The sequence below is a fragment of the Macaca nemestrina genome, chromosome 1 (assembly GCF_043159975.1).
Source record: "Macaca nemestrina isolate mMacNem1 chromosome 1, mMacNem.hap1, whole genome shotgun sequence".
Taxonomy (NCBI): domain Eukaryota; kingdom Metazoa; phylum Chordata; class Mammalia; order Primates; family Cercopithecidae; genus Macaca; species Macaca nemestrina.
This window is the reverse complement of record NC_092125.1, coordinates 208,700,390-208,713,822: the sequence shown is the minus strand read 5'-3', so window position 1 is coordinate 208,713,822 and position 13,433 is coordinate 208,700,390. Positions and strand designations below refer to the sequence as shown.

At 47.9% G+C, this 13,433-nt stretch overlaps 1 protein-coding gene across 13 annotated transcripts in view; it reads right to left on the bottom strand.

Annotated features, from left to right (window-relative positions):
• The window catches only part of LOC105494466 (RH-like protein), a 66,563-nt gene that overhangs the window by 37,758 nt on the left and 15,372 nt on the right, over positions 1-13,433 (bottom strand). For 9 of the 13 annotated variants that reach the window (XM_011762892.3, XM_071098368.1, XM_011762893.3 and 6 more), the window contains exons 2-3: positions 7,415-7,601; positions 1,686-1,836 (exon numbers count right to left, since the gene is read on the bottom strand). In XM_011762892.3, the coding sequence (XP_011761194.2) occupies positions 1,686-1,836; positions 7,415-7,601 (338 nt within the window). Of the gene's footprint in view, positions 1-1,340; positions 1,437-1,685; positions 1,837-7,414; positions 7,602-10,226; positions 11,525-13,433 lie in introns of those variants that run through there. The other 4 variants (XM_071098380.1, XM_071098384.1, XM_071098401.1 and 1 more) reach the window with 3 other exon arrangements.

Below are 13,433 nucleotides of genomic sequence, written 5' to 3'. Positions count from 1 at the left end.
CCCACCCCATGTGCAGTCTATCAGCAAATCCTGTCAATTCTGCTATTAAAATACAATCAGGATCCAACCACTTCCCACCACTCTCACAGCTATTGTCCTAGTCTGAGTCTGGATGATGGCAATCGCTGCCGCTCTGGTCTCCACCTGCTTCCTCCCTTGCCCCTTCAGTCTTTTCTGAACCCAGAAGCCAGAGTGATTATCTTAAAACATAAGTCAGATCATAGCTCTCCTCTGCCCAGCTCTCCTTTGCTCAACACTCCCTAGTGCTCCCTGTATTTCTCAGAGTAAACTCCAAAGTCCTTTGGGATACTGAGGCACAGTAAAGGGGCTTCAAGTTTTTTTTTTTTTTGTAAACATGCATCATCTTATGTGATTAATTCAATTACTCCCTCAAACCCTATGTGGTAGTACTGCTCCCCTCATGTTACAGATGAAGAAACTAAAGCTCTAAGAGGTTAAATTGTCCAGAGTCACACAGGGATTTATGGCAGAGCTGGGATGCAAACCCCAGCCTTTTACTCCAAGTCCAGTGCTCTTTCTTCTAAGCCAGGCTGGAACTCTGGGTTCTTGCTTGGGTTCTGCCACTATCTTGCTATGTGATCTTGGGCAGTCCCCTCCCCTCTCCAGGCATCAGCTTTCTCACCTATGAGATGGGAAAGTCGGCTATGTCCTCACTCAGGGCCAGGGTTACAGCAGAGGACTGTAAGGAAGATGCTGGCTGTACAAACTTGCTGGACCCACTGCTGGTGAGGCTCTGATAATTAATTACTTTTATACAACCATAATTATATCATGAATAGCACAATCCGACAGGATTATACTGTAGTAGTTAAAGGCACTGGTTTGTTGTGCTTAAACATTTGTACAGACCACACTTTTGCAACCTCATTTGGGCATCTATCTATTTATCTATCAATCTTTTCTTTTCGTTTCTTTTTTTCTTTTTGAGATAAAGTCTTGCTCTTGTGCCCCAGGCTGGAGTGCAATGGTGCCATCTCGGTTCATTGCAACCTTCACCTCCCGAGTTCAAACGATTCTCTTGCCTCAGCCTCTTGAGTAGCTGGGATTACAGGCTCCTGCCACCATCCCCAGCTAAATTTTGTATTTTTAGTAGAGATGAGGTTCCACTATGTTGGCCAGGCTGGTTTTGAACTCCTGACCTCAGGTGATCCGCCCTCCTCGGCCTCCCAAAGTACTGGGATTACAGGTGTAAGCCACCGTACCCGGCCTGTCTGTCTGTCTATCTATCTATCTATCTATCTATCTATCTATCTATCTGTCTGTCTGTCTGTCTGTCTGTCTGTCTGTCTATCTATCTATCTATCTATCTATCCACCTACCTATTTATTTAGAGATGAGGTCTTGCTATGTTGCCCAGGTTGGTCTCCAACTCCTGGGCTCAAGCAATGCTTCCAACTCACACCTCAGTCTCCTGAGTAGCTGGGACTACAGGTGCATGCCACCACAACTGGATAATTTAGAAAAAAAAATATTTTTTAGAGATGAGGATCTTGCTATGATGCCCAGGCTGGTCTCAAACTCCTGGCCTCAAGTGATCTTCCTCCTCAGCCTCCCAAGTAGCTGGGATTACAGGTTGTCTTTAATTTTTAAAACCCCAGAAACCCCACCAAATGGGGCTTTTGGCCCTTTTCTCCCCGGTCCCTCCTCGCAGCACCATGACTCACTTTGAAGATATTATTGATGACTATCCTCATGGTGCCAAAGACTGTCAGCTCCACCAGCTCCATCACCACCAACTGCACCAAGTTGACCTTCCCCAGGACAGCATTCATTGAGATCAGCATCGACATAGTGCTCCTGGTGGCCAGCCGAATACTGAGGGAGAGAGGGAGAGCCAGGATGACTGAGAAGGAGGGATGCCTCTCATTCATTCATTCATTCATTTAACACTGTTGGGCACCTACTTTCTGTGGGAATAGAAGACAAGATTTCTACCCACCTGGGCGCTGATGCTGTGGACTGGAGTGACCATCTCTTCCCCCGTCAAGGTGACCTCTGCACCCTGAGCCATGTGGTCTGGCAGATGACGTAACCACTCTGTGCCTCAGCGCCTTCATCTATGAGGCATTGATCTACACATACTCATCTGACTGAGGATGATCGGGGTGACTGCTCCCTCAGGGGACCTGACAACTGGGATTCTGCCCAGTCTTCTTTTCTGCCGCCATCATTCAGATGCTCAACAGAGGGCACTCTTCCCTCGCGGGCCTGTCGCCATCCAGTCACCCCATCCTCATCTGGGGCCACTGTCCCTTCTCTCCCTCTCCGTGGAAGTGGAAAGAAACTGGATTTGGAATCAGGACAAGCCAGGCTTCCAGTCCCAGCCTTGCTACTGGAGTGGCCATTTCATCTCACTGAGCCTATTTCTCCTTCTGCAAATTAAGAATGATGATCAGACGTGTCCCATGTTGGTGTCCTGGGGATGTGAAGGAGTATTCTTCCTATCGGTGTGTCTAGCACCAAGACTGGCACAAAGAACCAACTCCTGAAAAGACGCTAGCCTTACTAACACTATTACGATTCCTTCCTTCCCTCCACCAATGAGCATGCTCAGGAGGAGAAAATGATTTTTGTCTTCAAGGTACTTATGATCCAAAAAAAAAAAAAAAAAATGTACTTAAGATCCAGACAGGCTACACCATGAGCCTGTCAACTAAGAATATCTGTGATATCATAAGGTTAGTGGGGTTCATTGGAAGGAGAGGATGATGCTGACTGGACTCATCAGGGAGGACTTCCTGTAGGAAGTGGTACTGAGTTGGACAATCCATGGACATCCAGTCTCCCCTGAGCACCTTGCTCTGAGACTCCCTCCTCCCTCTGGGAGTTAATGATGATGATGCTACAACCACAGCAACAGTGATGATAATGATTTATTATAAGAGCATTTTGTAAAACAGGCTTGTAACAGCATCACCTCTTTTACATTTTAACCCTATAAGGCTGGGTGCAGTGGCACATGCCTGTACTCCCAGCACTTTGGGAGGCCAAGGCAAGCGGATCACTTGAGGCCAGGTGTTCAAGACTGGCCTGGCCAACATGGTGAAACCCTGTCTCAACTAAAAATACAAAAATTACCCGGGCGTGGTGGCACATGCTTGCAATCCCAGCCACTCTCGAGGCTAAGGCACGAGAGTCACTTGAACCCGGGAGGCAGAGGTTGCAGTGAGCCGGGATCTCACCACTGCACTCTAGCCTGGGTGACAGAGTGAGACTCCATCTCAAAAATAATAATAAATTTTTTAAAAAGTTAACCCTCTGTGCGAGTCTCTGTAAAATCGTGCTAGCTTACCATTCGGTATCCCCATTTTACAGAGGGTCACGCAGAGGATTATAATGGATTTTTTGGAAATAGTCACACCAGCTGATCACAAATGTGAGGTTCAAACCCAGCTGGCCTAGATCCAAAGCCTGTGCTCTGAAGTCTGGACTTAGCTTCCTCAGTGTTTGCTGCAGACTATGCCCGCTTAAGCCTCCAGGACTTTAGGGGAAGATCAGCAAAGGGCAAAGGGCATGGGGAAGGAGTCTTACAGGGACCAGGAATTTAGAATAAGGGGTTACTCAATGTTCCATGGTGCCTGGACAAGTTATTCCTTTTAAGTGGGTGTTCATTTCATTGACAAAGGCTTAACTCAGGAGCATGTGTGCCGGCGGCAGTATTTCATTCCTCAAGGGCCAGTTTGTGCTGGGGAGGTGCTAAGATAGTGACATGCAGTGGTTAGGAGCGCGCTCTCAGGTCTAGGCTGCCTGTGCTGGAATCTTGACTCAGCCACTTTCTGGCTGTGTGATCCTGGGCAACTTATTTAATCACTCTGTGCCTTGGTGCCTCCATTTATAAGGTGGACCCAATGCCTCTGGAGCCACGGTAAGGGCAAAGTGAGTTGATATATGTCAAGTGCAATAAAGGAGTTGGTTATTGCTATTATCTTCTAGGGAGAGTCCTAGAGATTTCAAAATACAACATTAAAAAATCACACTTTTAAGGCCAGGAATGGTGGCTCAAACCTGTAATCTTAGCACTTTGGGAGGCTGAGGTGGGAGGATTGTTTAAGGCCTGGAGTTTGAGACCAGCCTGGGCAACACAGTGAGACTTCATCTCTCTAAAAAAAAAAAAAAAAAAAGCTAGGTGTGGTGGTGTATGCCTGTGGTTTCAACTACTCAGGAGGCTGTAATTCCAGTACTTTTGGGAGCCGAGGTGGGCAGATCATTTGAGCCCAGGAGTTTGAGACCAGCCTGAGCAACACAGTGAGACCCTGTCTCGACAGAAGACAGAAAAATCAGCTAGGCATGGTGGTGTGCACCCGTAATCCCAGCTACTTGGGAGGCTGAAGCAGGAGGATCACCTGAACCCAGTGAGGTTGAGGCTGAGTGAGCCATGATCGTGCCACTTCACTCCAGCCTGACAACAGAGTGAGACCCTGTCTCAAAAACAGTTTTAGGCCGGGCACGGTGGCTCACACCTGTAATCCCAGTACTTTGGGAGGCCTAGGCAGGTGGATCACCTGAGGTCAGAAGTTCGAGACCAACCTGACCCAACTGGTGAAACCCCGTCTCTACTAAAAATACAAAAATTAGCCGGGCATGGTAGCGGGCACCTGTAAAAAAATGTAACTCAGGAGGCTGAGGTGGGAGGATTACTTGAGCCCAGGAGGCAGAGGCTGCAGTGAGCTATGATTGTATCACTGCACTCCAGACGGCAACAGAGCAAGACCCTGTTTGTAAATAAATAAATAAATAAATAAATAAATAAATAAAAAAAATTTTAAAACATCCCACTTTTAGGGTTCTGTTTATTTTCATTTTTGCTCCAATAGCTATTTGCTAAGTTATTAGTATGTGAGGAAAACAAAGAACAACGTTGAATAAGATAGGCCCCTCCCCTGAAGGGACTCAAAACAGAACCAAATCAGTCCCAAGTTAAGTGGCACAAGCTGGAGTGTTGCCAAGGGAGAGTACCCTGTACCCAGGGGCAGGCCTGGGCACCAGCCATCAGCACAGCCCTGATGGGAACCAGTCAGGAAGCCAGTTTCAGCAGGGGTCACCCCTAGGGGGATCCAAGCAGTCAGGGGTGGGGCAGGAGAGTTGACTCAGGCTGCCAGTGACTTCTCTCCCTTCTCGTCTTCCTGGATTGAGTCAAGAACAAATAGGTCCCTGTGGACATCAGACAAAAGGAGCAGTCGTAGACGCCTCCTGCCCCATTCTGCTGTGGTGCAGAAGGTTGAAGGCTGGTGTGACCTTAAGCTAAGGCAGCAACACCAAACCAGGGCCACCACCGTTTGAATTCCCCCAGGGTGCCCTTGTCACTTCCCAGGTGAATGCAGTGTGTGCATGAGCGCGCGCGCGTGTGTGTGTGTGTGTGTGTGTGTGTGTGTGTGTGTGTGTGTGTGTGTATTGAATCCCCGTGGGAATTAACTCTAAAACTGTGGTTTTTTTGTTTGTTTATTTGTTTTTTTGAGATGGAGACTCACTCTGTCGCCCAGGCTAGAGTGCAAAGGTACAATCTCGGCTCACTATAGCCTCTGCCTCTTGGGTTCAAGTGATTTTCCTGCCTCAGCCTCCCAAGTAACTGGGATTACAGGCGCCTGCCACCATGACCAGCTAATTTTTGTATTTTTAGTAGAGATAGGATTTCACCATGTTGTTCAGGTTGGTCTCGAACTCCTGACCTCAGGTGATCCACCTGCCTAGGCCTCCCAAAGTACTGGGATTACAGGCATGAACCACCGCGCGTGGCCTAACACCGTTTTTGAGACAGGGTCTCACTCTGTTGTCCAGGCTGGAGTGAAGTGGCACGATCATGGCTCACTCAGCCTTAACCTCACTGGATTCAGGTGATCCTCCTGCCTCAGCCTCCCAAGTAGCTGGGACTATGGGTGCTCACCACCACACCTAGCTAATGTTTCTATTTTCTGCCGAGACAGGATCTCACTGTGTTGCTCAGGTTGGTCTCACACTTCTGGGCTCAAGTGATCTGCCCACCCCGGCTCCCAAAAGTACTGGGATTACAGGTGTGAACCATCACGCCCAGCCTCTAAACCTTTTTAGAAAGAAAAATATGTAGAGTTTTCTCCCCCAGGGCCAATCGGGAGCTGGCTAGACTGTGTTTCATGTTCTGACCACTCTGGAGTATATGGAAAAGGTTATAATAAAAAGGTGGAGCCATCTCCACCACTTAGCTGTGTGGCCCGAGACAAGTGCCTTGCCCTCTCTGAGCTTCCACTTCCTTATTTGTATACCAGGTTAGATCCCTACCTGGAAGAGTTAAACAAAATTATTATTTGTGGAGTGCTCAGCACAGTTCCTGGCTCATAGAGAAATGTTTAACAGCAGTGCCCAGAGGTTTAGCAGGGTCTTAGAGGGGGAGGCTGGAATGGCCTTGAGAGGCCTTGAGAGGTCCCCAACATGCCTAGGATGACATTTACCATCATCTTGTCAGCACAGAGATTCAGAGTTGAACAAAACAAAACAATGTTTCAGGAAAAAATTTAGCCTATTTCCTCCCATTAAGTGCCAATGCCCTTTTAAAACGTGTATAGTTTGATGTGTAACCATCACCTGGGTGAACACAGAGAACATTTTCTGCACCCCATGAGGTTATTTTGTGTTCCTTCCTAATCAATATCCACCTCCTGCCCAGGTAACCACTATTCTGACTTCTAGCACCATTAAGCATTAGTTTTGATGGTTCTTAGCATTTCACATAAATGCATCTAAACGAAGCACAGGTAATTTAATGAAAATAAAGGCATGGCTATTTCTTGTCTAGCAGCATTAGAGGGCTGAAAGTCATTTCTTTTCAAAAGAATGTCTCTCAGGCCAGATGCGGTGGCTCACGCCTGCAATCCCAGCACTTTGGGAGGCCGATGCGGGCCGGTCACCTGAGGTCAGGAGTTTGAGACTAGCCTGACCAACATGGAGAAACCCTATCTCTACCGAGGTTGTGGTGTGCTGAAATGGTGCCATTGCACTCCAGCCTGGGTGACAAGAGTGAAACTCAGTCTCAAAATAAAAAAGAGAATGTCTCTCTAGGTGTGGCATGTCTATTTCTCGCTGTCTAATGTGTTTCCTTCTTACTTTTTCCATAAACTTATATTGATTATGTAACTTTACAAAATCATAAACAACAATAACAGAAAAGAAAGGATGCAGGAGGAACGTAGGCCTGGACTCCTTGTGATACACAGAGTAGGGCTGCCCAGCAAAATACAGGATGCCCGGTTAAATTTGAATTTTAGATAAACAATGAATAATCTTTTAGCATGAGGATGTCCTAAATATTGCACAGCATTGGTGCTAGACAGAGAGGGGGCAATATCCCAGATCTTCTGGAACCTGTCCTTTTGGGCTCCATTCCCTCTATGACCCAGAAGTGATCCAGCCACCATACCAATACCTGAACAGTTTGATGACCACCTTCCCAGGAGAGAACTGGCTCAGGAAGCTGTCCAGCAGGATTGCCCACTGCACACCAAGGGCCAGCAGGAAGAGGTTGAAGGCCACACTGCTCCAGCTGTTTCTCCGCAAATTCGAGGTGAAGAAGCCCAAGCCAAGGACCGCCATCACGGTCAGATCTTGGCAGACTGCTCAGTGGGGAGATGGCGAGAAGGAGGAGGGGGAAGCAGACGAGATTTAGGGTGGTGTGAAATTAGAGTCTTACAAAATGGCAGCTGGAAGGGACATGTGAGATAATTTACAAGTATTTGGTCAAGTTACTTTGCCTCTTTAAGCCTCAATGTTCTCATCTGAATAATGGGGATAACACACACATGCCGTGTGGGGTTAAGGTAAGGATTAGAGGAGCTAAAGCTAATTAAGCACTTAGGGCAGGGCCTAGCCCATAATGAGTGCTCAGCAAATGTGGCAATTACTGTATTATTAAACCTAATCATAAGAACAAGTGTAAAGCACACGTGCTTGACACACATGGACACTCAGTAAAGGTCACTGCTGCTGTTATTGCAGATCAGGGCCAACCCCCTGGCCGTGCACATGAGAAAATAAGGCCACAGAAGCCAAGTGACTTGGCCCAGGATACACAGAAAAGAGAGGGCAGAGATAGGCCCAGGGCTGTTGTTGTTGGGAACCACATAATCTCCACAGCAAACCTCCCTCCCTTTGCCACCTGTGAGGGACCTGGTGAGCCAGCTGGCAGAAAACATCAGGGCCACCTGGGTAGCCCTCACCTTTCCCAGTCTCAGAGCCTGAGCAGAGGCTGCTGTGGCAGGTGAGTGGAAGAGATGCACCTGAGGGCAGGGAGGGGCCCAGCAAAGCGAAGAGGGTGAGTACTTTGGTTTAATTCCAGTTTTGAAAAAGGGTTAGCAGCTTGAGCTCCAGAACGAGACAAACTTGGGTTCAAATCAGGTCTCTGGCACCCTCTGTGTGGTCTTGATCTTGTTACTTAACATCTCTGAACTTTATAACAGCCTACATTTCTTAAGTGTTTACCATGTGCCTACACTGTTTTAATCACTTTACATAGACTATCTTGTCTCGTTCTCACAACCACACACTGACGTGGGCACTATTACTGTCACCATTTTACAGATATGAAAACCAAGGCACAGAGGAGTTACGTAACTTGCCCCGGTGGGTAGAGCTAAGATTGTTGTTTTAATTTTGAGATGGAGTTTCACTCTTGTCACCTAGGCTGGAGTACATTGGCAAGATCTTGGCTCACTGCAACCACCGCCTCCTGGGTTCAAGTGATTCTCCTGCCTCAGCCTCCCAAGTAGCTGGGATTACAGGTGCCTGCCACCATGCCCAGCTAATTTTTGTATTTTTAATAGAGAAGGGGTTTCACTATGTTGGCCAGGCTGGTCTGGAACTCCTGACCTCAAGTGATCCGCCCGCCTCAGTTTCCCAAAGCGATGGGATTACAGGCATGAGCCACAGAGCCAGCCTATAGCCAAGATTTAAACCAAGATAGTCTGCTGGAGCCTGTGCCTTGGACTACCATGCCATCTGCCCTCCCTCTGCTTATTCTCGTCTGTTAAATAGGGAAAATGATCATACCTCCTTCATTAGGTTGCCAGAATCAAATGGTATATGTAATGCACATAATTGCTCCAAATTGTAAATGCTATTTCATCAATAATCACCAACTGTTTTCACACATGAATAAATGACTGGAGAGAGAGAGATCTTGAAGAATTTTTTTTTTCCATCATGAATATTGTCTTTAAGTTTGGGAGATGTTTTACTTTTTTAGTTTTAGTGTTTAAATTTTCTGCAACCTGCATGTAGACAATTTTTGTTTTTGTTTGTTTGTTTGTTTTTTGAGACAGAGTCTCTCTGTCGCCCCGGTTGGAGTGCAGTGGTGCAATCTCGGCTCACTGCAACCTCCGCCTTCTGGGTTCAAGTGATTCTTATGCTTCAGTCTCCTGTGTTTCAGCGGGAACCACAGGCACACCCCACCATGCCTGGCTAATTTTTGTATTTTTAGTAGAGACAGGGTTTCACTATATTGGCCAAGCTCGTCTCAAACTCCTGACCTCATGTAATCCACCAGCCTCTGTCTCCCAAAGTGCTGGGATTACAGGCCTGAGCCACCGTGCCCAGCCTAGACAATGTTTTTTAAAAAGGTGGAAGGGGAAACATAGGCTTTGAGTTCACATAGCTCTGTTCGATCCCAGCTCTATCATTTCCTATTAGATTAAACCTCACTAAATTGCCACCAGTTGACTGTTTTGAACATATAAAAATACCAATTTAGGAGGCCGACGTGGGTAGATCACGAGGTCAGCAGTTCGAGACCAGCCTGGCCAACACGGTGAAACCCCGTCTCTACTAAAATTACAAAAAAATTAGCTGGGTGTGGCAGCAGGCACCTGTAATCCCAGCTACTCAGGAGGCTGAGGCAGGAGAATCGCTTGAACCCAGGAGGCGGAGGTTGTGATGAGCCAAGATCACGCCATTGCACTCCAGCCTGGATGACAGTGCGATGAGACTTCGTCTCAAAATAAATAAATTTTAAAAATATATGAATTTACATGTTTCAACTTCATAGCCCTGTGGTCTTGTAAGTTGCTTACTTTCCTTATGAGCTAAATAAGGGTAATTAGATCCACCTCAAAGGGTGCTGGGAAATCCGAAGAAAATAACATTTTGTTCAAGTGCTTAGTACAGTACGTGGCACATGGAGAACGCTCAGTAAATAGTGGCTATTCACCAACACCATCAGGACAATCACAGCAGTAGGAACTCACCTGCCACTGGTCTCCAGCCCTGGCTTTGATAAGAATGAGAAGCTCTCATTAATGGAACTCTCCAAAGTCTCAGAAAAAGTCTTTGATTTATAAAGTACATTTAAATTCACTTCCATTGAAAAATACACACACCTAGGGTCTGCCAGAGAGGACAAGGTGGACACTGACATTTCCAAATCAACTTGACACCACCAGGATACAGGAGGCCCCCAAGGACCTCCATGGGACCTGGGGATTTGGGGCGTGGGTGAGAAGTGGGCATCAGGGAGGATTCAACTCTTTGCACCTCTTCTGACAGCAGGGAGGGAGGTGCAGGGAATGTTTCTGTCTCCTGCTTGCGTCCTTAGGAATGGAAGTGTGTGGCCAGGGGACATTTTATACAGGGGTTCCTCTTGGGATTACTCAAATTCCCTCAGGAGCCAAGCAGGAAATCTGTGTATGAAGGTGCAATGCACATGTGGGAGCGGTGAGGCTCATGTTCAGTTGGAGACTGCACGCCCCACTTAAGGTATGCAAATTCAACCTTTTATTAAACACGATTGTTAAAGTGCATCTGCCATTTTGCAGCAATGCTATAATGCATAGGGTCCAGACTTACTGAAGATTCCATGAGTGGGGCAATTCTTCCATTTTCCTTTCATTTTACAGAAGGGGACCAGAGATAGCCTGTGAGGGGCGTCCATGATCGGGCCCAGAGGTGAATGGTACATTCTAAGGAAGGCCTTCAGGAAAAGTTTATGAAAGCCCCACAACTTGGAGAAAGAAAATCTAACCTGGTAGTTCAACAGTGAACCAACTCCCAGGCCCCAAAGCATGCCGGCGGCAGAGCCCAGCTCTGAATGCCTGGAACTATGTCTGTACACAGGCTAGGCTGTCTCTAGCTCTTTTTTCCCCTCACCTCACTAAGCGATCTTAGGCAAGTCCATTATCTTCTTTAGGCCTCAGTTTCCCTGTCTGTAACACATAGGAGTTGGGCTTGATACTAAGGCTTTTACAGCTCTGGAACATTCCAAAGAAGTTAGTGGAAGATGGGGAGAGGAGAGTTGCCCAGATAAGGGCAGAGTTGGGGCCCTAAAGATGAGGAAGTCAGACAAGGTGTGGTAGCTCACATCTGTAATCCCAGCACAATCCCAGCACTTTGGGAGGCTAAGGAGGGAGGATTGCTTGAGCTGAGGAGTTGAAGACCAGCCTGGACAACATAGCAAGACCTTGTCTCTACAAAAAATACAAAATTACTTGGGCGTGGTGGCAGGTGCCTGCAGTCCCAGTTACTCAGGAGGCTGAGGTGGGAGGTTCACTTGTGCCTAGGAGGTTAAGGCTGCAGTGAGCCACGATCACACCACTATACTCCAGCACCCTGGGCGACAAAGGGAGAAAACAAAACAAAACAAAACAAAAGGCCGGGTGCGGTGGCTTATGCCTGTAATCCCAGCACTTTGGGAGGCTGAGGTGGGTGGATCACCTGAAGTCAGGAGTTTGAGACCAGCCTGACCAACATGGTGAAACCCCATCTCTACTAAAAATACAAAAGTTAGCTGGGCATGGTGGCACATGCCTGTAATCCCAGCTCCTCAGGAGGCTGAGGCAGGAGAATTGCTTGAACCGGGAAGGCTGAGGTTGCAGTGAGCTGAGATCACACCACTGTACTCCAGCCTGGGTGACAGAGCGAGACTCCGTCTCAAAAAAAAAGAAAAAAAAAAAGAGAGAGAGATGAGGAAGTCAGAGGATCCTGGGTAGGGACTTTATTGGGCAGAGCTGCTGCCCCGATCCCAATTCCCTGATTCCAGGTATAGGCGCTCAGGACCTTCCTCCCCAAGGCTCCACACCGTCCCTGAGAGAGGAATTGTGCCTCAGCTAACAAGATGAAATTAGGGCAGCCGTTTCCATGAGCTGTTGACAGAGCTCATGCACCCCAAACTGGTCAGGAAATAACATTTGTTTTCAGGCTTCTCCTCCCCCTGCCCCCTCATCCTCCCACCTCTCCTGGGCTCCAGGCCCATTTCCACCCCTCATTATCTGGGCTCCCGCTTCAGGGCTGGGCCCCAGCTCGGAGCATCCTCATTGGTGTCAGCCTCCACCTCTCACAGTCTGCTCTGCACTCACATCAGCTGCTGGTTTGATAAGCTAATGGGCTCTAAGGTGTTCAGGGGTGATAAGAAGTGGATGTGCTACCCGGGCACCCATGCCTGGGCCCAGAGGGGGTACATTCTACCGAAAGCCTTCAGGAAAAGTTTATGAAAGCCTCATGACTTGCAGAAAGAAGTCTAACCTGGTAGTTCAGCAGCAAGAGATAAGGCAATACTCACCATCATTGTAATAGTAGGCATATGGACAGCACCCGACGTTCCAGGCACTGTTCTACGTGCCTTACACACTTAGCCCACAACAGCCTCATGCAAGAGGTACGATTTATTATCCCCATTTTACAGATGGGGAAAGGGAGGCACAGAGAGGTGCTATAACTAGTCCCAGTCATAGAGCTAGTAATGGTAGCAGAAGGATTCGAACCCTGCCTACCTGGGTTTAACAATTATGCCATGCTGCCTTTCTATATAGCATATATAACATGACTGTGATGGTGAAGAGTGTGGGTCTCTGAATCAGGTTGTCAGTGTTCAGAGCCTGGCTCTTCCTGTGTCCCAGCTTCCTGAGCTGTAAAATTGGGATGAAACAATGCCACCTGTTCAGAGGATTGCCATGAGCATTGAGCTTGCTGGCTTATGCAAGTCACTTCACCCAGCATTGGGTATGTAGTGAGTGTTAGTAACTATTACCCGTTGCCAGCCGCTGATTAGCCGTGTGACTTTAGGCAAGACTGCTCTCCCCCAGGCCTGTTGCAAAGAGACCACTCGCAAAGAGTTTGTTTGGATAACAGCACTTTGGCCTTCTGGAACATCCCCATAGGCAGCTGCCTCCTCTGGTCAGCTGCCTCTGTGACTCTGGATCTGCACCCCCTCCCACTCTTGCCCCTCCCTCTGGCCTGCAGAAACTTCAGCACCAACAGCTCTGAAGGCAGACCCAGCTTCATTCACCCAGGCTCTAGGGTTGACCTCCACACTGTGCTCCCACTGCTGCCTGGGAAGACCTCTGCAGCCTCAGGCTGCCACCACCTCCTCCCCCCCAGCTTCTACTCTACCCACAACTCTCACCCTGCTGCAGCCTGGGAAGAAAAACAAAGATTTCCCAAAGGGACAGACAGAAGCCGCG